The sequence below is a fragment of the Podarcis bocagei genome, assembly GCF_964188305.1.
Source record: "Podarcis bocagei genome assembly, chromosome: 6".
In the NCBI taxonomy this organism is placed as follows: domain Eukaryota; kingdom Metazoa; phylum Chordata; class Lepidosauria; order Squamata; family Lacertidae; genus Podarcis; species Podarcis bocagei.
In genome coordinates this window covers 29,763,100-29,790,979 of record NC_138130.1, presented here as the reverse complement: position 1 = coordinate 29,790,979, position 27,880 = coordinate 29,763,100, and the positions used below count along the sequence as shown (strand labels likewise).

The 27,880-nt window shown below is 46.8% G+C and overlaps 1 protein-coding gene across 5 annotated transcripts; it reads right to left on the bottom strand.

Moving 5' to 3' along the window:
- Positions 1-699: 699 nt before the first annotated feature.
- TGFBRAP1 (transforming growth factor beta receptor associated protein 1) lies at positions 700-26,262 on the bottom strand. Of its 5 annotated transcripts, none has more exons than XM_081198324.1 (13): positions 26,183-26,236; positions 23,878-23,983; positions 21,326-22,027; positions 18,551-18,745; positions 16,470-16,624; positions 14,035-14,117; positions 10,951-11,292; positions 9,678-9,735; positions 8,432-8,575; positions 7,793-7,939; positions 5,467-5,626; positions 3,499-3,932; positions 700-2,000 (listed from the first exon to the last, which is right to left on the bottom strand). In XM_081198324.1, exons 2-13 carry the CDS (start codon positions 23,921-23,923, stop codon positions 1,812-1,814), a joined length of 2,655 nt encoding a protein of 884 aa, XP_081054450.1. In that variant the 5' UTR covers positions 23,924-23,983; positions 26,183-26,236; the 3' UTR covers positions 700-1,811. The 5 variants fall into 5 exon arrangements, with proteins under 5 accessions (XP_081054450.1, XP_081054449.1, XP_081054448.1 ...); XM_081198323.1 differs by lacking the exon at positions 26,183-26,236 and adding an exon at positions 25,937-26,072; XM_081198322.1 differs by lacking the exon at positions 26,183-26,236 and adding an exon at positions 25,933-26,058.
- Positions 26,263-27,880: the final 1,618 nt, after the last annotated feature.

The following is a 27,880-nucleotide window of genomic DNA, read 5'->3' as shown; positions in this document are numbered from 1 at the left end:
TCGCTAGACGAAAGGGTTTTCCGTTTTGGAGGTGCTTCGCAAAACAAATCTCCTATGGGCTTGCTTCGCAAGATGAAAATGTCTTGCGAGTTCCTGCGGGGGTTTTTCCCTTCCCCCCTTTTTTCTAAGCCGCTAAGCCGCTTATCAGCTGATCCGATAAGCCGATAAGCCGCTAAAAGCCGCTAATAGCGCTAATCCGCTAATCCGTCAATGGGCTTGCTTCGCAAGACAAAAAAACCGCTAGACGAAGAGAATCACAGAACGGATTCTTTTCGTCTTGTGAGGCACCACTGTAAAGGTTTCACTCAAAGAGGCAGCACTGCTTTTCCAATCTTTTAAACTGAATAAATTGGTACCTCGGGTTACATATGCTTCAGGTTACAGGCTCCGCTAACCCAGAAATAGTACCTCGGGTTAAGAACTTTGCTTCAGGTTGAGAACAGAAATTGTGCTCCAGCAGCGCAGCGGCAGCAGGAGGCCCCATTAGCTAAAGCGGTGCTTCAGGTTAAGAACAGTTTCAGGTTAAGAATGGACCTCTGGAACGAATTAAGTATTTAACCCGAGGTACCACTGTGTTAGGAGTGACACAGAGCAACACAGATGGGTGTGTATGTTTGTATGTACAAATAATGTAGTAAAACAGCACATTACCTACACACAGTGGTGTCTTTTCAAAAAAAAAAGTTTGGCACGCTATACTTCCGTATCCACAGAGCATTTATTAAGTGTTATCAAGCTTACTGCGCACCATCGCGATGCAACCACGGACGTTGGGGTGACTGCATCCCTTAATCCCTTTGAATGAACCCATTCTTGCAAAGGAGCTCAGAACCGCAGATTATTTCTTCACATAACCTCACTTGTAGACTCTTCAAAAGCTATACCTGGAATTACCGGTTACATGTGTTTGCTCTAGGGGAATGCCGATATAAAAACCATTTCATTCAACTGTATTTACAGAACATCTGTATGATAATAAATAAGTCGTTACAGTTATTAAAGACTCTTCCTTCCCACCCACCTACCCACACCCACCTCCGGTCGATGGTTTATGAATCCAGGTGGCAGACCCTGGTGGTTTCGCTGCAATTAGTAGTGTCAGAAACTGTGGCTTTTTCACAGCATGGTGATCCTGTCATCTTGCCTCCTCTCATTCCCTCCCCGGTTGAGCAGGAGCTCCCATGGGGTCCTAGCGCTTCGAAGAGGTTTTGTAACAAATGGACTTGCATGGCAGAGAATAAAGGACAAAGGCTCAAAAGTGCAACAAATCGTTTTTGTTTTTTTACAAAAAAAAAACAGTATCAAGAGCACAGAACAAGTTCATGACGCTGTCCCGGCAGGCAAAATTTAGACCCGGCAGAGAACATAATGCAGGCTATGCTCTACTCTCAAGAGAAAAGTGCTCCTTCATGCCACTTATTCAAGAGACAGAATCGGTTTTCTGGGGAAGAGATATTTTTGCTCATCAGCCCCTCTCCTTCCTAGACCACTTGATCACCGAATTCAGTGCACGTTTTAATATAGGTATATGTATTTTTAAAAAGCTTTTCCGTTCCCCACCCCCTCCCCAGCACCCTTACTGTGAGGAAAGTATTTGTTCGTTATATAAACACCTGCAATTTCTTGTGCTGCCTACATTCATAAGAGATCAGCAGTTTAAGAGGCCGTGTTTGACCAAAAGTCCTCCTCCATCAACCCCAGGGCAAACTCCTCTCTCCTCGACTTATTTTTGTTCTTTCGCCCAGCAGAGTCCCCTTCGGTTACTCTAAGGAGTTAACCAACGCAGCGTCTGGCACTACCTTGGGCATATTTCATGTCCGTCCACTGGGGCTGGAGAGATGGTGGTTTGTGCTGGAATTCACATGTCGGTTCGCAGCGCAGTGTGTGTGGACCACGCTGCCGTTTGGGTACCTGACGAACGCAGGCTCGCTGAAAGGGCTTTGACACATCTGGCAGACCTTTCTGTCCGAGAGAACCGTTGCGATCCCTTTTAGCTTCACCTGCAAAGCGGGAGAAACAAGCCAAAGAGCCGCTGAAAACATGAACTGATGAGGGTGCTTAAGAGGCTGCCATTTTGTCAGAGACTATTGCTACTCTGAATGGTATTCAGTGCTAGAGTGGACCCATTGAAGTGAATGGACAGGAGTCATTTAGGTTCATTAATTTCAAAGGGTGCTACTCGTGAGTTGGGCTTAGCTGAGTGAGACCCTCTGCGTACTTCACTAGTGGCATATGCCGTCTACTAGAATTGGTGCAATGATCATTCCCTTTTTGGTAAACTAATCAAGCTACAATTCCAAAGTTTCTTTCTGGAAGCCCTGACAGTAAGGGGTATTAAAAAGCTCTTTAGGGGTGCAGCCATGTAGTTCATCTGTACATGAATGCAAAATTCCATATGTAGGATGTAGACGTGTGCTTTAATCTGCTTTTGGTTTATGGCCAATTTAAAATTTTAAAGAACATTTAAATAGTCGTTTTAATGAGAATTCTATTGCTCTGTTTGTTTTTAAAACTGCTTTGAGGTTTGGTTGCTTTTACAGTCAAGCAGGGTATCAACTTTATGAGACAAATAAGGTCTATGGAAGGCGGTGGTAGGGCTTATAATTCACTATTTTATATATTATATTCTGGTAAAGATGCAAATACTCCCCTCTTCCCAACTCTGCTTCCTTCTCCTAGGGCAGCTTTGGGAGAACATCCATCGCACCGGTTCTGTGTGTGTGTACAGCAGAGGTAGCCAATCTCATACCTTCTTGATGCTGCTGAACTTGAAATTCCTATCAGCTCCAACCAGCCTGGCCAAGAGGCAAGGATGATGAGAGCTGCAGTTCAACAACATCTGGAGGACCGCAGGTTCCCCACTCCAATGTCGAGGGCTCCTTGCACCATGTCTATGAAGGCTTGCCTCTTTCCCGTGGCTTATTACCTTCTGACACAGCTGAAAGCCTGCCTTAGGAAGCTGCCTCCCTGTGCCCTGGCACTAAAATGGTTTTGCCACGTTGATAACAACAGCAAAATTGGCATACAGTGGACCCTCTAGTTATGAACCACTCAGGATACGTAACTTTCAGGTTACAAACGTGGCAAAACCATTTTAGTGCAAGGGCACGGGGAGGCAGCTCCCTAAGGGAGCCAATTTGATTCCCTTCCCCTCTTTCTTTTTCCTTTCTCCTCCTGTGATGAGGCTGCATTTTAATATTTTGATGTTGTATTTTAATCTTGTTTTCAAGTTGTATTCAGTCAACTTGTTTTTATTATTGCTTGTTAGCTGCCCTGAACCCGGCCTTGGCTGGGGAGGGCAGGCTATAAATAAAAATTATTATTATTATTATTTAAATGTGGCAAATACTTCCAGGTTTTGCCACGCGCGCATGTGCCGAAGCACTCTGCACACCTCGTGCATGCACAGAAGCGGCGCCTCTGCCTACGGACTTTTCGGGTTGCGGACGGACCCCCGGAACGAATTTAATTCGTAACTGGAGGGTCCACTGTACTCACCTTCTCGTGTGTGTAAGTGAGGTTCTCCGCTTTTGCTAAGCCCAGTGCGATCTGCGTCATTCTTTGTGCATGGATGCTTTCCCGCATGGAGCCGCAGAGAAACGAGGAGAGGAGCTGCACCGACCAGGTGTCCGGTATGAGCTGCAAAACGCAGGCCGCGTCAAACTCGGCCGCGTGGTTGTTTAGGAGGTCTACAGCCGCCATGGCCAGCTGGTGCTCCGATGTGCTGGAATTTAGATACTCCGAAAGGAGCATGTGGAAAAGCTTCTTCCTGTAAGGAAGGTCTTTGCTCTCCGAATTCCACACGCAGTACTCCTCCGCCGCAGCAAAGTCCTTCAGTTCATGGACCAGGATATGCAAAGCTTTGTCGTGCTGTTCCAGTTTCCCAAAGAGTATTGCACACTCCATGTGAAGATCTGTGCCGCTGATTTTATCTGCCGGATGTAACGTTTTAAGCAGAGGCCTTGTTAGAGTGCAAGAGAAAGCTACATTCCTCAGATAAGCTAGCTGCCTTCAAAGAACAACGGAAAACGAAGAGCAAGCAGAATGATAAAACCAAGAACAAAAATTCCCTCCCAACACTTGGCAGGGCAGTTACATGTAGAATTCTGGGTTCATCGTTATGTTTCTGAATACAGTGGTACCTCGGGTTAAGTACTTAATTCGTTCCGGAGGTCCGTTCTTAACCTGAAACTGTTCTTAACCTGAAGCACCACTTTAGTTAATGGGGCCTCCTGCTGCCACTGCGCCTCCAGAGCACGATTTCTGTTCTCATCCTGAAGCAAAGTTCTTAACCTGAGGTAATATTTCTGGGTTAGCAGAGTCTGTAACCTGAAGCGTATGTAACCTGAAGCATATGTAACCTGAGGTACCACTGCACAATGAGCAGGGTGGAAATAAGACTCATTCGCAAACAGAAGACGTTCCCTTTCCGATGCAGGGCTGCCATCCCACTGAACGCAGCTGTTTTACTCATCACTCTGCAGGATTCCCCCCGTTCTCAGAGACAGCTTTTGGGGAGCTACGAGGAAATGCAGCAGAAAGCAGAGCCCCGGGGAAGACCCTGGTGCAAGCCTGCTACTGGGATCCCTGCTGATATTTACCTTATTTTTGGCAGTGCGGTTGCATTTAACGCAGCATTAAACACACAGTTTAAAAGACCTATGTTCGTATGCCACTAAAGCCACTTCTTAGAATTCACACGTTGCTGGCTGGGTTCATTCGTTGCCATACTGGAGCAGGGCACAGACCCACACGCATGCCAAAATGACCTAATACAGTGGTGCCCCGCAAGACGAATGCCTCGCAAGACGGAAAACTCGCTAGACGAGAGAGTTTTCCGTTTTGGAGGTGCTTCGCAAAACGAATTTCCTATGGGCTTGCTTCGCAAGACGACAATGTCTTGCGAGTTCCTGCTGGTTTTTTTTCCTTCCCCCCCTTTTTCTAAGCTGCTAAGCCGCTTATCAGCTGATCCGATCAGCAGATAAGCCGCTAAAAGCCGCTAATAGCGCTAATCCGTCAATGGGCTTGCTTCGCAAGACGAAAAAACCGCTAGACGAAGAGAATCACAGAACGGATTCTTTTCGTCTTGCGAGGCACCACTGTATGGGCTATGTCCAGTTGCCCAGGACCCCTCACTTCAGAAAGTTATAGTGGAAGGATTGTGGCAATCAGGCACGTTATGCCGATGCCTGCATCAAATTCTGGAATACACTGAATTGCAGGGAGCTGCTCCTGGATCCCCCAGCAAGTTGAACTAGGCCCGAGTCATCCTCACACTGTAATGATGCAACAGGAACCGGCATCAACCCAAAGCATTTAACGTTATCCCTCAGACAACTTGAGTTCAAATTACCCTTGTGCAATTCAAATGTTCTTTTCCTTTTCTCTGCCTGTGTAGCTGGTTAAAAAACAACAACAACACACCCTTCATCAGAAGCATATAAAATATAATTTCAGTTCTCTTACCTAAAATAAAACGAATTCTATAAAGGTCTGATTTCTGCAGAAGACTGCGTAGCTTCGCCTGCGATTTGCTCAATTCCTCACTCTTCTCTGCGGCCAGTGATTTCAGACGCTGGACTTCCTCCAGGTAAAGGACTACCAGATGGGTGTGGAATTTTTCCTTCTGCCAGTATAAAAGAAAATATTTTAACTCCAACAATTTTTCAAAAACAACAAAATGTTAAAAAAGATAACAAAACCATTTCAAAAGGACTGGGCACCTGTGCTCTGACAAATTCAGAAGTTTGAAATTCCACGTGCGTTGCAAGAGCAAAGGAATTCCAGAGCAGCACTTAAATAGAAATAATTCATTTGCCTTTCAAAATATGATCACCATTAGCAATAACTCAAGGAGCACGAATCCTATTATCTATCAATTCACATGCCACTTTTACCTTATCACAATTTTGTCACTCTTTCCTCCCATTTGCATCTCACCCATTCAAATTCAGCCGGCTTACCTAAGCCCAGAGTCCTTCTCGCTTTCGGTAAAACAATTATTATATAAAATCGTGCTTCTAAAGCATTTGAAGTTATGCAAAAAATTCTAATCTTGGAATTACTTCTTCCTAACCACCCACTGACTGGCTTTTAAAAAAGAGAAAAAAAGGGGGGGGGGGAGCTCATCTTTGTAACAGCCTAATTCCACATTCTAGAGATCCTACACTCCTAGTGCAAGGAGATAAGGAAGCTTTTGCCCTGTTACTGCAGGAGCAGTTGGGAGACACCAGTCATGCTGGAACACTCAACACCCCAGAGAAAACACTTCATCAGACAGGGGAGATTTGGGCAGGGGTGGGGGGCCCTTTGCAGCCCAAGGGCCACATTTACTTGTGGGGAACCTTCCAGGGGCCGCATGGCAGCGATTGGTGGGGGCAGGCAAAAGGAATGAAGCATTTTTATTTTTTATTTTTTTACAGGATACATTCCAGCCATGCGAAGAGTCAGGCACCCACCCACCCACAAGCAAGAGGCACCACCACAATTTAAGGAAAGAAACAAACCAATTAAAAGCACTTGCAAGTAGCAATGAGGGATGCGGCCTGGGGGTGGGAAGAGTCTTGAAGGTCAGACAGAGGTCAGGAGGGGCCTGAGGTCCCCCGTCCTTGATGTGAAGCGGTGTTTCCCAAACTTGGGTCTTGAACTACAACTCCCATCATCCCTAGCTAGCAGGACCAGTGGTCAGGGATGATGGGAACTGTAATAATAATAATAAAACATAAAAACTTCCCTAAACAGGGCTGCCTTCAGATGTCTTTTAAAAGTAAGATAGTTGCTTATTGCCTTGACATCTGATGGGAGGGCGTTCCGCAGGGTGGGCACCACTACCAAGAAGGCCCTCTTCCTGGTTCCCTGTAGCCTCACTTCTTGTGTCCCCCATAAGGGAATAAGGGCAGATTTTGTTTATTACACAGGTCATCCCATCAGGGCTCGGTCCCTTATCTGGAACCTTCCAGCAAAATGCCAGCAAAACACTTTTAAAAGTAAGATAGTTGCTTATTGCCTTGACATCTAATGGGAGGGCGTTCCACAGGGCGGGTGCCACTATCGAGAAGGCCCTCTGCCTGGTTCCCTGTAACTTCAATTCTCGCAGTGAGGGAACTGCCAGAAGGCCCTCGGAGCTGGACCTCTCAGTGTAGAACAGGCATAGGCAAAGTCGGTCCTCCAGCTGTTTTGGGACTACAATTCCCACCATCCCTGACCACTGGTCCTGTTAGCTAGGGATCATGGGAGTTGTAGTCCCAAAACATCTGGAGGGCCGACTTTGCCTATGCCTGGTGCAGAGGGACATTGTACCTTTGCCTTAGAAGCTGACCAAGAGCCCCTTTCTGGAATGGGGGGGGGGGGAAACACACACACGCATTTAGGGCTGCTCAAAAGCAGCCAGAGAAGGGAGCAGGATTCTACAGGAGGCATTTCCTCCTCTGCTTACGCTGCAACAGTAAACAGAACTGGGCTTCCAAGAGCAACTAATGTAAAGGGCAATTCTTGTTTTTCCGTTGCTCCCATAGATAAGCAAAAGGGTCACCTTATGTGTGTACTTTGTGCCATAATTACCTCCTGGTGTTAAATTATCCAGCTTGGTAATGGACCTACTTAGAGTCTCAATAAGCAAGCAGAATGCAATAGGAGAAGTAGTTTAAAGCTGCAAGTTACCATGGTTGCCCTGCAGCAATCTAGAGAACTAAAAGAACAACCTGGATTTATTTTTGAGCTTCAGCCATAAACTGAACATCGCAACAGACGCACACCAGTTTTTATGCTACCGGATCCAACTATCGCCACTTACTTTCACTCTTCTTTCTAGAACCAAGAACTCTAGATATTTTACTAGTGATACGGGATATTTGTTAAGGCAGCTGATGACGTCGTCTGGATTAAAGCTGTTCTTCTGTTCTTCTTCCAAGGGTCTTCTAGTGAAGATGTACACACCAACCTAAAGCAAGATGCATAAAAAAAAAATTAAGATTTGCAAAGTTTACATAAATGGCTGACGCCACACACAAGTCTCTGGTGCCAGGTTATCAATTCCTGTTGCCTCATACTTGTTAAAAGAGACTGAAAATATCTGACCTTTTCTAGTGCTAATAAAATCGATGAAAACATGACACAAGTTGGCAGGGTGCAACAACGGATGTTTGAGGGATGTTTGAGCTGTGCTGCTGCCTCTCTCTTTAAAATGTATTTTTAATTTGAAATTATATCATGAGGCGGCCCATTGCACCTGGATCCGGGAGTGGATGACATTAAGAAATACAGATTTGTTAGACCTGGAAGGTTTTGACAACCAATATGGATGGCACACCTACCTAGGGGTTGGACTAGATGACTCTTGGGGTCCCTGCCGATGCTACGAGTCTATGATACTCAAATATCCCAAGCAACAGCAATTTCAAAAACCTCACCCCACAAATACCCAGCCACAAACCTCTTCGCTTCGCTGCAGGACCCACTCTGCATACTTCCACACCAATTCATGGTCTGCGCAGGACGTAAGGAAGTCGACGATATACTCGTAAAGATCTGTGCGTGTTGAGTCCTGGATGTCACCGTTAACGATTTTCACCCATAACTGAAGCCGAAAAGAAGCATGAAACAATCAGGTTCAGGTTTAACCCCATGGCAATAAAGCCAGCTGCTATTTTTCTTCAGGCTGTTAGTTAATATAAATTTACCCAAACCAACAGACTTAGCACACCAATGCCAAAGACTTGTGTAACAGCACCAACAGGAGCTGAGCACGGGTGCAAAGTGCAGGTCTTTCCCCTTGCCTCTGCGCTGGACTCCTAGAGCAAAAGTAAACATTCGACACAGGGCTGCCACCAAAAAGGGGACCCCGTGTCAAAATCCTTCCCTGCCCATCATCCTGGCAACAATTGGGCACGCTTACCCATGCTGTGCCATCTCCCCGATGTGATCTTCCCCGTCTACACTCCAAATCACTGCCTGCCTTCTTTCTTTTTGTATGTACAAATCTCTCTACCCCCTTTTTATTCACCCGGTTCTTAATAAGTGAACCTGCTCCCAGCTTCTCATGTTTTGGCCTGTAAGTGCAAAGATCTCAGGGAGACCACAAGCCCTCCAAAGCGGATTAAAATTAGGTAGCTACTATTTCACACTGACTTATGAACCTTCCCCCACCTGCAGAGAGGCAAAAGGGACTTGTCCTGAGCTGATCTTAGATGAGCTATTGTGGTTTTAACCTCATACAATAAGCACTTTGTTGTTGTTTTTTTACTGCTGCAAGATAGGCAAACCAGAAATGTCTACAGAAATGTCCAGAACGGCTAGACAAGAAATAGAGACAGAAGCCAGGGGACAACTAGATGATACACCTGGCTGGGATGATGGGTGACCAGCCACCTGAATAGCGTGCCTGACCTTCAACTGATATTGCCACCCGGCTGCCGCCACCCTGTTGCCCAGATATGCTGAAAGAGCTGAAAGGTAGCAAGAAAAAGGGAGCAACACAGAGAGACCAGGAATTCTGTTCCCCTTTCATCGGCTCAGCTCTCTACCTGGAGAGCAACAACAATAGCTTTAAATGCACGAACATGCATGACAATTGCCTAATGGCCAGAACGGGAAATGAAACATGAGTTGAAACGGTTTGGTTCGCCATGAAAAGTTTACGTGTTGCTTTGATTTCCTTGGAGACATGGTTGCGCTCTAACCTGCAGTGCCGCTGCGTCTTGACCGTTTGCGTGATACAGGAGTCCAAGCGCGAAGAACCTGTGTAAGGAGCAGTATTGTTTAAAAAAAGGCAAATGAGTATTTGGCATTCTATGTGATAAACGGGCTTAATGATTTAATTATTGAGCCTGATTTGTGGTCGTAATAAAGACCGGCCGGATTGGATTAATTCTTGCAAAGTTTCTGTGAGCTGGGTCTATTTATTCCCACTTTACATGTGAAAGAGGTCGCATTTCTTCCCCCTATTTGCTACTTTGGGGTGAGGTTGTAGCCCTGATTCCAGAACACAACAGAGCCAGCATCTGGAGAGCACGCACACCAGGACCAGGTGGGCCACTGGTCTGATTCATCAGACCGTTCTCACGTTCCCTTGAAAGAGAGCCCGATAGCCTTCTGCCCTCTTCTCAGCTGAAGCAGGAACAAGTCAGTGGGAAGGACTGACATAGGTGGTCCTTCAAGCCCTTGCTCAGCCATAGAGTTCAGGCTCCTACAGTTACGCAACAAGCACGGCTGCATTCGGATGCCACAGTTACACAACAGCTAACAGTTCTTATGTGGGTGACTCAAGATCCTTCGGAAGAAAAGGAACATTTCTCGAAAGTTAGGCTCTCTTTTCGAGCTATGCTGATGCTAAAAGGCAAAAAGGGGAAGTCACTTAGGGGTTATGAGGAAAAAATGTTTATTTTAGGAAGGTGCAGTGCTTTTCTTTGAGAAAAACGGTGCCAGGACTCACCATGAAGTTGCCACACTTTTAACCAGTGCTTTTCTTTGAGAGAAAATCAGGTGCCACTACTGCCTACCCTTGAGCACCTCCAGAAAAAAAGCACCACGAATGTGTATTGTGCCTCAGCTTGCTTTTCCCTCCTCCCTCCCACTCCGTTTTTCCTCACGTGCCATGACTTTTTGGACCAACACCCTGAGGGCAGGTACCATCTTTTGCAAGCCGCTCTAAAATCCCTTTTTTCAACAAACAGTATTAAATAATCTTACACACACACACGGGAGTCTCGGGAGTTGGCACTAGGGGACTTAGAACGCTATTTTGCTGCTTGCATTTTTAAAATTAAAAACGGTTATGGAGAAAAATTAGTTGCTCGCTGGAGGCCTCACATCATTCAAAATGGAACATGGGCATCTAGTTGAAAGATATTTTTAAAAAAGAAAACCCCAGAAAATAATTAGGGTAGTGACTGGGCATTTCTCCTTTCACTTTGAGCACTACTGGGGGTTAGGAAATGTCACCCAGAGGCTTACTTTTTGTGCTTTTCCAACCACGCGGCGCTATCCGCGAGAAGGCAGAAATTCTCGGAGACCAGCAGATCTAGAAGGCTTTCGTGACCAGACTCTGCGTAGAGCTTGAGCAGCGCCGTGTCCACGTCCTCCTTGTAGCCGTTGGCCACGTCGGTGCTGCGCACTTCGTTCAGGTAGCTCATGAGGAACTGCTTGCACTTGGCCATCTTCTCCTGGTCCCCCTGTGTCAGCTGGTTCAAGTCCGCATACTCGTGGAGGGGAGGGTGAGTCCGCATGAAGGAAGAGGAAGAAGGCAGCAGGAAGGGGTAGAGAGAGATCAGCTCCCGGACATCCAGCTGGCCGCCTCTGCAATTACAGTGTCAAACTAAATGAAGCAAAAAGAAAGGGGAAAGTATACAGAGGAGCATGCGCATGCACGCGCGCACACACACACACACACACACACACACAGAGGACACTTAGCTTGGTACAGTCATACCTCGGGATAAATATGCTTCATGATAAGTATTTTCGGGTTGTGCTCCGCGGTGACCCGGAAGTAACAGAGCGCATTGCTTCCAGGTCTCGCCGCTCACGCATGCGCAGACGGTCAAAATGACGTCACGCGCATGCGCAGAAGCAGCAAAATGCAGCCACAGACGCGCAGTCATGTCTTACGCTCTATTCAGGATGCAAACGGGGCTCCGGAACGGATACCGTTCGCATCCCGAGGTACCACTGTAGATACTTCAAGCAGTGCAGAATTCAGCAGCTAGGTTGTTCACCAGAGCAAGACGGTTTGAGCACGTTACACCTATCCTGGTCCAACTGTACTGGCTACCAGTTAGTTTCCAGGCCCAATTCAAAGTGCCGGTTTTGACCTATAAAGCCTTAAATGGCTCAGGACGACGCAATACCACCTCTTTCCATATGAAGCTACCCCTGAGACCATCTTCGGAAGCCCTTCTTCGTGTGGCAGCTCCTTGTGAGATCTGGAAGGTGGCAACACGAGAATGGGGCCTTTTCTGCACTGGCTCCCCGTCTGTGGAATGCTCTCCCCACGGAGCAAAAACGTTCCCTATCAACTAGGCCTTTGACTGATTTGACATCTGATACCCTTTAAAAATGTGTTTGGGGGGGCAGTTATTGGGTTGTTGTTTTTTTTGTTTTTATTATATATTTTGCGTTTTTATTTTGTGATTTTCTGTTGTAACCACCCTGAGACTGAGTATAGGGCGGTATACAAATTGATAAATAATAATAGGGAACTGTGGACACTTGTTACAGCTGCCCATAACTTAGCATTAAGAAATCTAGATCAGAACCGAAGCAGGGGACAAAGGGTTAAAGCACTGCAAGCCCCCTCCTAGTGTCCCACTAGGACCCACGATTGGGCACCCCATGCGGGTGAACGTATATGGGGAAACCCTCTCTCCCTCCTTCGATGCTCCAGGTTGCTTCCCCTGCACAAGAAGCTCTAGACTTCTCCTGCCAACTCATCCTCACTCATAAGGCAGGATCCTGCTCTTTTCTTCCTTGTTTCCCTTTCCTGAGGGGCAACTAGGAGTGTTGGCATCCTGGAAAGCAAGGCTGCAGCTGCGCTGCCCTCTTCCCTTCGTTTGAATGCCTGCAGCTCATGTGGGGAATGGCAGAGGGCAGGGCCACCGGAAGCCAAGGAAATTAATGCACACCACCAAAGTTAATATTTACTTGTTTGTTTGTTTGTTAATTAATTATACCCTGCCCATCTGGCTGGGCCTCTCCAGCCACTCTGGGAGGCTTCCAACAAAATATTAAAATACTATAATGCATCGAACATTAAAAGCTCCCCTAAACAGGGCTGCCTTCAGATCTCTTCTAAAAGCCTTGTAGTTGTTTTTCTCTTTGACATCTGGTGGGAGGGCATTCCACTACCGAGAAGGCCCTCTGCCTGGTTCCCTGTAACCTCACTTCTCGCAGTGAGGGAACCACCAGAAGGCCCTCGGCGCTGGACCTCAGTGTCCGGGCTGAACGACTGGGGTGGAGACGCTCCTTCAGGTATACAGGACCAACGCCGTTTAGGGCTTTAAAGGTCAGCACCAACACTTTGAATTGTGCTCAGAAACTTTAGGGCAGGCAGGGGGTTTTGGAGGGTGCCCAAGAGGCAGTGGGTGTCATGGTGCCTGTGGGTGCTGTGTTGGTAATCCCAGATCTAAGCTACGTTACAAACAGAACTCTATTTCCATATTTACCATCGCTTCCGTTGTATGTGCAACAGCAAACTGAAAAGCTCAGTTCCCAGAAGCTATGCAGTTTGCCGGCACGCATACACACACAGTACCAGTCAGAATGCCTATACAGTGGTACCTGGGGTTACAGACGCTTCAGGTTACAGACTCCGCTAACCCAGAAATAGTACCTCGGGTTAAGAACTTTGCTTCAGGATGAGAACAGAAATTGCACAGCAGCGGCAGGCCGCAGTGGCGTAGCGTGGGGGGTGCAGGGGGGGCCGGCCGCACCGGGCGCAACATCTGGGGGTTAGGGTTAGGGGGCGCAAATCCACAGGTTAGGGGGCGCAAATTACTTGCCTTGCCCCGGGTGCTGACAACCCACGCTACGCCACTGGCAGGCCGCATTAGCTAAAGTGGTGCTTCAGGTTAAGAACAGTTTCAGGTTAAGAACGGACCTCCAGAACGAATTAAGTTCTTAACCCAAGGTACCACTGTACCAATATTAAGGGGAAAGCCAAGGCAATTGTTGCAAATACCCAGCTGATTCAAAATCAAACCTGGTACATCAGCTGTTGCCTGGATGCAAGCAAGACAGGGGCCTGGGGGCAGAAGAGACGAGCACTATCTCATGGCCCTTTAACAGTTTCAGTATACAGCAATCAGAAGGACTTGGGAACATGTCAGAGAGTTTCGTCACTAATCAGCCACCACCGAATCAAAAAAGAACAACCCCAAATTTGCTTTGGTCCGCAATCCTAAATCTTTTGCCTTCTAAGTGTTTCATTTCTGCCTCATGACAATGTTTCAGAACTCAGAAGCCTTTAAAGCCAAGCACAAGTATTCAATCGGTTGCCGAGTAACACTCAAAAAGTGTTCTTCGCCCCACATGAGGGATTACCTGAAGAGTTCTTTTGCTTCTAGGAACTGAAGCTGTGCAAACTGTATAAATCCCGCTTGCTGCAATATTCGTTTGTACATAACCTAAATGGGAAACAAAGAGGGTAAAATATCACCCGTTTAGGAAACCGATGAAAGAAAAATATATATAGCGTGGCTCATACACTAGTTGTGTCATGCTGAAATGAGGGCTAAGCCAGAATCTGACTTGATTTAAAGCTCATAACTGCATGCAATTTGTACGACTTTCACAATATGGAGAATCAGAGAGTTGGGTAAGGCTACAAGTCCACCCTGAGACTCCGAAGCATAGCTATCCAGCTATCAGTTTCCCGGCAAATCCTCTGGGGACTGCGAAAGGGTGCCAGTTGCAACAGAGAAAGAAGCACACAAGAGAAACTTCTTCAGATGACTCCAGCAATGTCTGTGCTGAGAACCTACAGGCACTTCCAAGTCAATGAGATTCCCAGAGCTGATCAATCCCATGAAGGAAACAGCATAAGAACATGTGGATTGTGTGCATACAAAGTAGCAATGTAATGTGCACACCGCAAAATGCACGTACGTGCAAGTTGCAACTGGGTTGCATGCTCTCACAGATGTGGAAACTGTTCCAAACAGTTTTCATACCCGAAGCAAGCGTTATGTGGCAGTAGAACAGTCTGCAAGCCAACTACTTTGAATCGAGATGCAATGTTTTCAAAATCCACAAGTAGCACACCTATTTTCACCTGTTCCCTCCTTTCACTGATTTGAGCAGAAGCTAAACCTGGCAAGCTCATAGTGTATTCTAGACCTATTGCAATCTTTCCAAAGCGCTCTCCTGAGATGCAGCTGGACCTTGGGGAAATCATTCTCAGACTAAACTACCTCGCAGGACCACTGCAAGCACAGAAGGGTGTGTATGTGTGAGAGACAGAGTGAGAGAGTGTCTGTGGAGAATCACGTAACGGTGCCTCAAGCTCCTTGGAAGAAGGATGAGATATAAACGCGCCAGCAATAAATATACAAAAACATGTGAAGACGAGCGCTGGCACAAAGCGAAAGGAGATGAAACAAGAGGACTCAACTGTGGCTAATGAAATAATGCTCTACGGTGAAAAGAATCTGATGTTTTAATTTGTCTTCTAAACTTTCCTGTAATTTAATTAAATTTATCTAGCCTCAAGCAATACAAAATTACACGGGGGGGGGGGGAGGGGAATCCATGGACATTAAATAAGCTCTGGTATTAGAGTCAAGTTATCCATCTGAAGAGAGTTCAAGCTAAAGTGATTTGAAGGCAAAGCAAGAAGGTGAGTGGGTAAGGAGACTGCGAAGCCCCCCACCCTTGGGTAGACTTTATGAAGGGCTGCTGGGTCAAGAAAGTTCGAACGGTGATCCTATATCCAAGAAAGCCTAAACTGTTTCAGAGAGCTGGTACAGCATAATAGCTAAGAGAAGATCTAATCCATTTATTTTATTTATAGCCCACCTCGCCTTCCAAGGAGCTTGAGGTGGTATTGTGCATCTTCTCTTTCCCCCGTTTTATCTTCACAACACCCCTGTGAGGGAGGTTAGGCCAAAATATTTCAACTGCCCCAGAGTCGACCATGGATTTCATGGCTGAGTGGGAATTTGAACCCTGATCTCCCAGGTCCTAGCCCAGTGCTTATGAGCACAGTGCCTATGCGAGTTACTCCCACCCTCAGAGATGCAACAAAGAGATAAGGATGCCAACGAACACGGATATTTACATTCCACAATGCCTGTCACCACCTTTTACGCTTGCTCAACTACTACTTCCGCCTGGAAGCAAGATCTGTTGAAGAAGAAGAAGAGTTTGGATTTGGTATCCCGCTTTATCACTACCTGAAGGAGTCTCAAAGCGGCTAACATTCTCCTTTCCCTTCCTCCCCCACAACAAACAATCTGTGAGGTGAGTGGGGCTGAGAGACTTCAGAGAAGTGTGACTAGCCCAAGGTCACCCAGCAGCTGCATGTGGAGGAGCGGGGAAGCGAACCCGGTTCACCAGATTACGAGTCCACTGCTCCTAACCACTACACCACACTGGCTCTTTACTTCTGTTGAAGTAAATGAAACTTGCTTTTCCACAAGAAATAGTTTAAGATTAAAGTTAGTCAGCTCAAAAGGTGGCACACGGCCTTTTTATTCCAGTTGCAAATTACAGGGATGTTCATCACTCAGAAAACGGAACAATCTTAACTCTCAACACACCCAATCCAACTAAGCACTACAGCTTCCTAATATCTCCTAGCTTAAAGACGGCATCCTGGAAGCAGCTCTGAGAATGGCGCCCTCTCTCTCTTGCGATACCAGCATGTAAATGGCTCCAGTTTCTAGATACTTCAAAATAAGACTTCCAGCTTTTCAAAGCTTGCCTGCAATTCTGCTTGCCTTCACATGCCCAGATGCATTCAAAAAATACCAACAGACCTGAAATTTCTCTTTCGGAATATTTCTTCGGGCTCCCTTTGCTAAGACTAATGCCTCTTCGACTCTGTGGCTGGCCAACAGATCCTGAATCTGTGTTTCCAGAGGTAGTGGGACCAAGATATAGACCCCTTTGGTGGTAGCCACAATTACTCTGCCTGGGGGAAAAGAATGAAAAGAAGATGTCCATTTTACATGATCGCAAATGACTTAAAAAAACACACCACAAAATATATATAGAAAAGTCACTGAGATGCATAAACTAAATGCAACTTAAAGAGGAAATACATTTTGAGGAGGAGATTTGATTTTGAATTGATTTTAGAATGAATTGATTTAGAATGTATTTCAATTAATTGATTGTGATTTTATGTAAACTGTGTTACTTTTATTGTTGTTAGCCACTCTGAGCCCGGCTTCGGCTGGGGAGGGCGGGATATAAATAAATTTATTATTATTATTATTATTATTATTATTATTATTATTATTATTATTATTATTATTATTATTATTATTGCTGCAAATCCAGCGCAATGCAAACACAGCAATATATCAGATAATGGCAAAGTTAGGAAGGCACCTGGCCTTGCAAAAATGTAGTTACCATTGGGATCAAGTATCTTTGCTGACATTTTAGTGATGGAACATGGATTCAAGTTACAAGTACACAAATGGTCACTGATGGTTCTACAAGCACGTTTTCTTCCTCCATTTTAAAATGAAGAAATGAAACTCCACATCAGTTCGGTTTAGCTAGTGTCTGCCAGTTTATTTTTAGAATATGCCAGTTGTATTTCCACATAAAAAGGAGCTTGAAGCAACACTTGTACAAACAACATTAAGAGTGCTGCACTTGCACAATCTCAAATCATGCTCATGCTTTCCAAAAGTGCCAAACGAACGCTGTCAACCGCTTTATTTTTTGAGTCTCTACGATCTTCCATAGGAAGTACTTCCATGTCACCCCCACAGGAGAGATATTTTGTGTCCGATGGCAATAAATATCTTTCACGTTGGTCAACAGAGTCTTATTACAGGAAGTGCACCCTCTTGAATCAACCAGCTATTTACAGCCAGCGGCCATTTTGTGTACATCCAAGTGACACACAAATGTGCCAACATGTGCGCCAATTTTGGCCCAAGAAGGGGGAGGAACTAGGCGGGGACACGACAGGTTGACATGGACAATGACCTGGAAAGCGACCCCTTTCGTGGGTTTGCCCATATATGCATTTTTCAATCACTGTAAGCACATTCAAAGTGTGGGTTTCCTTAACTCCAGAGCATGATCGTTCCTCAGAACAGGGATGAGGAACTCCAACTTCCATCAACCCTAGCATGGCTAAATGTCAGTGTTGATGTGTAGCAACACCTAGAGAGTCACAGATTATACGCCCTTTCCTTAAGAGTGTGATCAGTCCTGAGAATATACAATAAAAGCTATTCAGCTCATTAGCTCCTTAGGGCATGTTTTGCGGCTACACGTAGAAGAAGAGTAGAAGAGTTTGGATTTGATATCCCCCTTTATCACTACCCGAAGGAGTCTCAAAGCGGCTAACATTCTCCTTTCCCTTCCTCCCCCACAACAAACACTCTGTGAGGTGAGTGGGGCTGAGAGACTTCAGAGAAGTGTGACTGGCCCAAGGTCACCCAGCAGCTGCATGTGGAGGAGCAGGGAATCGAACCCGGTTCACCAGATTACGAGTCTACCTCTCTTAACCACTACACCACACGTAGGCTGAGCAGTACGGATAACCCGGGAATGTAATACAATACTTAATATTTTGAGTGAGAAATGCTGAGGACTAAGATGGGGAACCAGATTGCTGATGGACCACAGCTCCCATCATCCTTGACAACTGGCCACGCTGGCTGGGGCCTGTTGGGAGTTCAAAAACATTGGAGGACCACAGGTTCTTCATCCTTGGCTTAAGAAAAGCAGTTCAGTGGTTTGCTCTTGAGCCAGTCCCTGCCTTTTATGTTTTTTTAAAGACTAAGAAAAACACTTAGATCTCCCCCAAAGTATTTCACCACACACACACACACACACACACACACACACACACACACACACAATTAGGTACCTTCAAAGTCTTGCAGGATATGACCATCCTTAAAGGGTAGTGTTTGTTTTTGCTGCTGGTCTAGCATACTATGCACCGTAATGAACTCCTCGTCCAGTGCAACTACGTAAGGAAAGCAGAGGGCAGCACCAACCACGTTTTCTGACCAGTGAACAGGAGCACGCTGGGAGATGCCGTCAACAGTTGCAAACATGCCTGCCGGTTTAGAAAGGGAGCAATGAGTTAGAAGTCTGATCGGACAACCAACTGATCACCCAGCTTCTACACAGTTATCTGCATAAAGCTACACTTTTTTAAACTGTGTTAACCAGTTTGGAACATTCCGTCACACAAGTGAGTTTTAGAAACAAATAGATAAAAGGATAGGTTGTGCGAGAATCAGTTGTGCGGACTGTTGTGACGCTCCGAAGACCGACGAGAGAGATGGTCGGCTGGAGCCTGCCCTACCTGGCTCTCACTCCGCCCCACCCCCAGCTGGCAGCTGATTGGCTAGGTGGGGAGGGGGTGAAGTGATGGCCAGTAAGCAAAGGGGGTGTCACCCAGGCACAGGAAGCCCGTGCCAGGTTGCAAACCCCGCCCACTGCTTTGAAGAGTGAGCGGTCATTGTGCAAGAATCAGTTGTACGGACGGTGATTTCAACCAGACGTTCGATGTCTCAGTTGCATTTAATGTTAGAAAGAACGTTGCATGACATTTCCGTTTGGTCATCAGTGATGTTCTGTCCTTCACCATACAGTAGAACGAACGGACACCTTGTGGAACAACAGTCAGGTACATTTGTTTGAAAGAAAGGTCCATAGTGTTCAGTGGTATAATAATTTAATAATAATAATTTATTATTTATACCCTGCCCATCTGGCTGGGCTTCCCCAGCCACTCTGGGCGGCTTCCAACAAAATATTAAAATACAGTAATGCATCAAACATTAAAAGCTTCCCTAAAGAGGGCTGCCTTCAGATGTCTTCTAAAAGTCTGGTAGTTGTTGTTCTCTTTGACATCTGGTGGGAGGGCGTTCCACAGGGAGGGCACCACTACTGAGAAGGCCCTCTGCCTGGTTCCCTGTAACTTGGCTTCTCGCAGTGAGGGAACCGCCAGAAGGCCCTCGGTGCTGGACCTCAGTGTCCGGGTAGAATGATGGGGGTGCAGACGCTCCTTCAGACATACTGGACGGACGCCGTTTAGGGCTTTAAAGGTCAGCACAATTGTGCTCGGAAATGTACTGGGAGCCAATGTAGGTCTTTCAAGACCGGTGTTATGTGGTCTTGGCGGCCGCTCCCAGTCACCAGTCTAGCTGCCGTATTCTGGATTAGTTGTAGTTTCCGAGTCACCTTCAAAGGTAGCCCCACATAGAGAGCATTGCAGTAGTCCAAGTGGGAGATAACCAGAGCACGCACCACTCTGGCGAGGTGGTAGATACATGCCCACTGAACTATCTACAGCTACAGTGCGGTTCTCCGCAGTAGACGTGCCCCTCTGCTGGCAAAGATCTTGCTCACTGGTGGAGAGTCCCCTCTGCTCCGTTCCTCGCCTCCTGCAGCCTGTGGATCTAGGACTTAGGGATTGCTCCATGTGCTATCAAGCCTAACAACAGTACACAGATGTTTCCTCCAGAAACGAATAGCCACCTGCCCTCTCCGTAAGAACAGAAGGCTCCACTTATTAAGGAAAGCAAGAGCGGACTCTCATCTTTAACAAGCTATTTACGCCATGTAGGATTCACCTTATCTCAGGCAAAGCTGGGGGTCTTATACTGAGCTATGGCTGAGCCATAAATGCTTACGGATAGCAGCTGTACAAAAACAACCTTAATTCTACAACCTGCAAAAGGAATCCAAGTGCGTTAGAAAAGAGGACAATAAATAAATATTAGCAAGGAGGTTGCGATTCCCCCCAGAGAATGCAGTTTGAATCTTGAAGCAGCACCATTGACTTCAGTGTTGGCTTAACAAAGTTACCCTGCATCACTTACTTCGTTTGTTTCTTACAGTAGGAAAGTCCTGGCACAATTCTGTTTACAATTCAAGCCCTGCATTGGATGAGTCAAGTAAGTGACATGGGAGGCACCCGAAATGCCAAAAAACATCAGAATTCAATTTTAGTGGAATGCCACTAACAGCCTGATCCTACAGTGAGCAAAGCAAACCCAATCTCATTGATTTCAATGGGCTCAAGCATGCCTAGCACTGATTAGGATCAGGCAGTAAGGAAGCATGAATTTCCAAGATCAGACTACTCATTCGTCTTTTCCAATATGCTACTTTTTAAAAAACAAAACAAGATTTATCAGCAGTTGCTAGAGTCTTGGGACCTTTCCACACAATTGGCTTTTAGTACAATATGCAGCACATCTCCCTCCGGACTGTGATTTTATAGCGTTTTCTCAAGTTAGAAAACAGAACCCTGGTGGGATGCAGCCTTTTACCCTGCCAGTTCAGTGCATTCATTCCTATTACAACTGTTGCCTGGGATGTGCCTGCACAATTGTCATAAGCATTTTATGGGCATCTTTAAATGCAGCACTCCAGCCACATGCAGTCCACAACAGCATGTCAACTTTTGCTTTTTACTTCCTTATTTCTTTTGTCGTTGCATGCTCTCCTGCTGTGAAATCACAGCTCGTTGCACAGAAATTAGGTATTGGTACGACCGGATAGCATAGCACCAAGGAACAAATTCAACTGGATCAAGATTTGACATATCATGGGAGGACCAAACCCTTTCTAAGCACAGACCCAAAATCCTTTCAACAGGAAGCAGAGAACATTGCGACCTTACCTAATCCTCCGGGTCCCGCCAACAGAAATTCTTGCCTGCCTACTCTTTTCACAATGGGCCGTCTCTCTTCGCTAGAGTAAGGAAAGAGGTCCTGGGAAACGCCAGTGTCGTAGTTCAGAATAATGTACTGGGTGGTGAGAGCGAGGCATAAATAGTGGCCGTCTATAGCCACGGCACAAGGCTGCTCCGGGGTGAGAAGCTCCTTCACAATCTGAACGCGGTCCTCATAGACCAAGAAGAGCTGGATGGTCCTGCGCTTGACCGAAACGATACAAACCTCAACGCAGAAAGGATCCCCGCTCATGGGGTTCTCGTTCAACGTGAACATCGTCGCTCCCTTGATCCTGGCCCCTGTGGGGATGGGCTCTAAGTTCATCATGTTCATCAGTGTTATGGTGTTGTCACAAAGCACCAGGAGCCGATTGAGCGCCGACGCGGCTTTCAGCTCCCCCACGGGCTTCCGAAAACTCAGGTATTTGTGCAGCTGTTTGGAGACGGAAAAGGACGTTTTCTCAGCTGGCGAGTTCTTTTCTTCCAGCAGGAAGTAGTAGATGGAACAGTCATTGGTTCCGATATACAGGTTCTTCCCGCAGCACTCGATGCATTCGATGTTGATCCGAGCTTTGTCGCCCATCAGCAAGTCCCGCTCCACCGCGGGGACGAGCCTGAAGGCCTTGACACTCATCGCGCTTTCCAGATGGCCTGCCGCGGAAAAGGAGAAGAGAGGCTTATTTTTATCCACACCCAAGCAGCAGGGAGAACAAACAGAACGTTTAAAGGGAATCAACCCAGACCTTCAGTTTGTTAACAGCGCCTGTAAACAGGTGCCCTTTCTGACGCGACACTAGAAATGGTACATCTGTTAACTTGTCTCCGTACGTGGCTAGCCTGAAGCTAATATAAGGCAAGCAGACTGGCGCAGATCGGCTCAAAATCTGCAGTCTATAACTTTATCGGCTCCAGGCAGACAGCAGGAAGAGGAAAAGCACCTCCCTTGGTTTACTGGGCATACAGGTTGCATGTATGTTTGTCCAAGAAACCTTTTCCACCACAGACCACTTTAAAAACTGTTGAGAGTCTTGTCAGAGCACCTAATGATTTTTCTGCCCATTGCAACAATTGTAATGTGCTGTGCTAGACGCTATATGATTTTTTAATTGTTTCCACTGCTTTTTAATTCTTGGATCTGGAATTCCATAGAATTGAAATTGTAATACAGCAGACCCACAACTTACTTGGGGGTTATGTTCCAGGAACAGCGCATGAGGCCATCATTGCATATAGTCAAAACACAATGCAATGGTGGGTGGGATTGCCAAAGTCCCCTCCACACACACACATCCCCTTTTAAAGTATTATTATTATTATTAGCACGTAAAGCTAAATGCACACAAGTTAAATGTGCATAAGTTGTAGGTGTACTTTACAATAAAATACAAATACAAATAACCACCTGAATGTAGCTCACAGGTCCTGGTCGTCCACAGACCAGTTTGGGAACCCCTGCTTTAGGAAGATGTATGTAATTCACTTCTCTTTGATTTAGTACACTTTTGTTGCTTTCTTTTTTCCAAAGCAGCACACCTGGCGTCCCCAGGCATTCCCCAATCCAGACACTGCAATATAGCTTCCTGTGCCCTGAGACCGTGTCCCTGCACAGCCGTGGCTTCCCCCTCTCCTTTCACAGCTTCAGAAATACTGTACTCACATTACCTATACACCCAGCTGCGAGGGAGTCACTTTCACTTTAATCCTGACATAAAACTGAGTATACCCTCAAAACCTTTCAAGAAAGCAAGACGGCTTCTAGATCTTCCCAATTTTTTGTATCCTAAATAGTGCCGCTATCCAATTTTCTGACTTCCTAAAGCCATCATAAGGGTTGGGAATACTTTTTGGAATTAAGTGCTCACTCCCAGTGGCTCAGCAGAGAATGTGCGGCGTGTAATCTGACTGCATCATATTCTCCTTCTGCCACACATATTGCAGTGGTTAGAGTGTTGGACTAGGGCCTGGGAGACTAGGGTTCGATTCTCCACTCAGCCATGAAGCTCAATGGGTGGCCTTAGGCCAGTCACTGCCTCTCAGCCCAGCCTACCTTGAAGTGTTGTGGTGGGGATTAAATGAGGAGGGGAGAGAATAATGAAAGCCACTTTGAGCTCTATGGAGGAAAAGGAGGGATAGAAATGCAACAAATAATACAAGGTGGTATAAGAGAAGTGTGGGGAACTTCAGGCCCAGCGGACTCTCCTTTATACCCAAGCCATGCCCCTCCATTGACCCTCTTATTGAATGCTTTTGCGTGGCTGGAAAAAGCCCTCAAACTGCCTTTCACTTTCCTATATGGAGAGATGTGCAGGCACGTTCCTTCGATGGGAAATGGAGAGGTGTGTTGGTGTAGACACCTCTGGCTTGTGTGTGTGGCTGGAATTTAACCTGTTGCTCCACCTGCTTTTGCCTGTGGACCTGCCTACCACTGGCACGAGACACGCCCCCCCCCCAAGGAAGCCCAAGAAAAAATGCAGCCCTCAAGCTGAAAAAAGGTTCCCCACCTCTGATATAAGCAGTGGCTTTAAGAGGCGCGTGCCTCAGTTTCATTTGCTGAGAACACCGGTTGCCATCTTGCCTCTGGGCTTGCTAGGAGCATCTTGTTGGCCACTGTGGGGAAAAAGGTGAAAGACTAGTCACTAGGCAGGACTTTTTTCTCCCCCAGCATAGTTCTTTCCCCCCGATGTTTTGCTGAGCAATTGCCAGTTTTCATCCCATTGCATGTTGTAGCTATTTAACCGTGTATTAAGTGTGGCGATAACAACAGAGGTATACAAGGTACAGTGGTACCTTGGGTTACATACGCTTCAAGTTACATACGCTTCAGGTTACAGACTCTGCTAACCCAAAAATAGTACCTCGGGTTAAGAACTTTGCTTCAGGATGAGAACAGAAATTGTGCTCCAGCGGTGTGGCAGCAGCAGGAGGCCCCATTAGCTAAAGTGGTGCTTCAGGTTAAGAACAGTTTCAGGTTAAGAACGGACCTCCGGAACGAATTAAGTACTTAACCCGAGGTACCACTGTATAACAATAATAGTTTACATGAGATATCATTTCTCACCTTTCTCTCAATTCTACTGATCTTAATTCTACTGCTATAAGGAGACTTATTAAGATTTTTCTATAATGCGAGGTCTCATTGTAGATTGTCATTTTCTTACATGTAAATTATGCCTTAAAACTTTGGATTCGTGGTTTTGCATATTTTCAAGACGCACAGAGGCTGTCGAGTAGGCGACACACAAATTTAATAAATGACAATGATGAGTATTCTGGGCTGACTAATGTGCTCTCGAGTGCCGAGGAGTTCATAGAATAAATACAACAACAGAAGGCTCAGCCACGCCAACCCACAACTGAATATTGCAACAGACGGATGACACAGTAGTCCACCTGCAATTGTGAAATGCAACACACCTGTGCTTCCTTGCCTGGATTTTGATAACCAGAATGACTCTATGGCACCTTCCTTTTATAGATTACCTGTGTCCGCTCTATTAAGACATCAACAACATGACACACCACAGAACCCCAGCAGGTGATGTTGTAAGGCTTTCTAACACCACTGCTTACGAAGAGTGTGGAACTGCTCAACTAACATCTGGGGACAGTGTGACTTCCATGAAACCTGCCTACAACCAGCGTTTTTTCTACTGCCATTCTGTCCCTGCTCCAAGGGAGTACGGAAGAAGCAGCTTGTGTGTGGAGGCCGGGTCAGTTCTTGACCTTTTCTTTCTTTAGGCATGGAATATGGCCGTCATTACTTTTTGAAACTGCACAGAGGCAATCAGCCCAGCCCAGCCCAGCCCCTATACCTAGTGAGAACTGGTTAGCCGAAAGCCTCGCTGGTAAACAAACACACAGAGAGAGCCTTGAAGTAAGGTAAAGGTAAAGGACCCCTGGACAGTTAACTCCAGTCAAAGGTGACTACGGGGTTGCGGCACTCATCTCACTTTTCAGGCCGAGGGAGCCGGCGTTTGTCCACAGACAGCTTTCCAGGTCATGCGGTCAGCATGACTAAACCTTGAAGTATAAGCAATGGGAAGATAGTAAGAACGAAGTAAAGAAAGAAACGTGCAGCGGAATAAGTACTGTGCATAAGGCAGCAGGTAATTGGAGGGGGTGGGGATTTCCTCCACCAGCTGCAATTACCTGCCGCCTTATGCACAGTACTTATTCTGCTGCCAAGAATGTAAGAATGGGAAGCTGAATTGCTAAGAAATTTGTGTAAATTGCATGAAGTTTATCAAGCCTATATATATATATATATATTGGTCGGTTTCCAACCAATGAAAACACAACAGGGCATCAAACGTATCAGGGCATCATTTAACAAACTTGCCTACACAGGGCTGCCTTCTAAACACCGTATATAATATACATGAGCCTAATGGTGCCTAGATGGTGTCTCTGCACCATTCTTACCAAGATGCAGGGAGGAGCTCTGGCTGCTGCAACCCAGCCCAGCCCACTATCCACCAGCCTCGCCCCTCCTTCCTTTCCCCCCCCCACCCCAATTAAAAAAACCCGTCCACTTGCTACACACGAGTAGTACTTACTAACCCTCCCAGATACGGAAAGGGAAACTGCGCTTTGTATCAAGCAACGCACCAGGCCAGGCGAGCAGTCTTGGGCTGGCAGCAGCGACACCCCCAGCACCCAAGGGCACCACGCCCACCCCGGGGCGGGCGCGGGGCTGACCCCCTGCCAGCAAAGGGTGCCGGACCGAGGCAGAGGCAGGGAGACCCGGGAAGGGGCCGGGAAGGAGGAGGGGGGCGAGGAAGGCGCGGGCGTGGCGTCTTTTTTTACCCAGCCCCTGTTGACCGTCCGCGCCGAGGCCTCTGCTGCGAGCCGAGCCCGCTCCTCCTTCCAGGCCCCGCGGTTCTCCCGCCGCCGCGGTGGCGAACCAGCGGCAGCTGAGTCTCTCCCTCCGGGGGCGGCGGCGGCGCCGCGGCCCTTCCGGTCACAAGGCGAGGCTGACAGGCGGAGGCTCCTCCCGCTGGAAGGGAGGGAGCAGAGGGAGGGAGGGAGGCGGGAAGGACATCTAGTCCAACCCCCTGCCGTGGGGCAGGGAGACGCAGCTGCCCCCGACGGGGATCGAACTTGCGGGCTCGGCGCCCCCCGACGCCGCGTTCCAACCGACGGAGCTGTTCCAGGCTGGACCGGAGGAGAGGGATCCTCCCAAAAGGATGTTCCTCTGGTCGCAGTCCTGCCCGAAAGGTGCCTCCAGGTGCCAGGGACAAGGGAGGAGGGGGAAAGACGGATGTTCAAGGAAATAAAACAACTCTCTGGTTTTTAGAAGACGTCTGAAGGCAGCCCTGGACGGGGAAGTTTTAAATGTTGGGTGCCCTATTGTGTTTTCATGGGTTGGGAGCCGACCGAAGTGCCTGGGGCAACCCAGCCAACCCAATAATAAAGTCGTCTTCTTCTTCTTCTTTAGTCAACCCATAAGTCGTCTTCTTCAGTAGTTAACGCAATAAGAAAGTCTTCTTCCTCTTCTCCTTCTGTCAACCCAATAATAAAGTCTTCTTCCTCCTCTCCTCTCCTCTTCTCCTTCAGTCAACCCAATAATAAAGTCGGCTGCTTCTTCTTCTTCACCAGGAAGAACTTTCTGGAGGTAACAGCTGCTTGACGGTGGGACAGGTGCCCTTGGAAGGTGGTAGATTGCACTTTCCTTGGGAGGTTTTTAAAGCAAAGGCCACCCGTGCTTGGTACTTCAGTTGAGATTCCTCCATTCTTGTTTATTTACTCTTATTATTTAAATTTGTATACCTCCCTATACCTGCAGCTCTCAGGTATGTCTCAACATAAAAACACGAAATACGTATAATAGAAATAAAAACAAGAGCAACCCAATAATGTCCCCCAACACATTTTAAAAGGGCATTGGGTGCGTGGCAGCGGGTTGGGCTAGAAGACCCCCTCCCCGGTCCCTTCCAACTCTACGATTCTGCAATCTACGTTGGGATCTGCTGCCCCTGTGGCAATCGCCTTACCTGGCCTCATGGGTGGGCCCAGCCCTGGTTGCAGTCCTAAGGTGGGGATGGAGCCCGATGCCCAGGCATGTTGGCGGCAAAGTGATTTTTGAGGATGTGGTCAATGGGGCTTGCTCTCTGGTAAGTGTGTCCTGAGATGTCGGTCAGACTAGGAAGTGATTTTAGTATCCGTAGCACCTTAGAGAAGTTGAGCCTTTTCACCAGGTGTAATGGTGGCGAGTGCACTTCAGTGGTGTCATAGCCCAAAGTGGGTGGGACACCCTTTCCAGTCTTTTGGTGCCACCATTCCCCTGTTGCTTGACCACTATATGAAATTTGGCTGGGGACTAGTTCCCCACTCCTCTCTTAAAGTTTTATTATGGTATCTATTAACACATGACATGTGTGGTGTTAGCAGATTTATTATGGTATAAGCGTTTCCGCACTACAGATGCATGACGTCTTACGCTATGTTGGCAGATTTTATATATATTTATGGATATTTGAATTGTAAAGCAATGAGTCCAGTCCA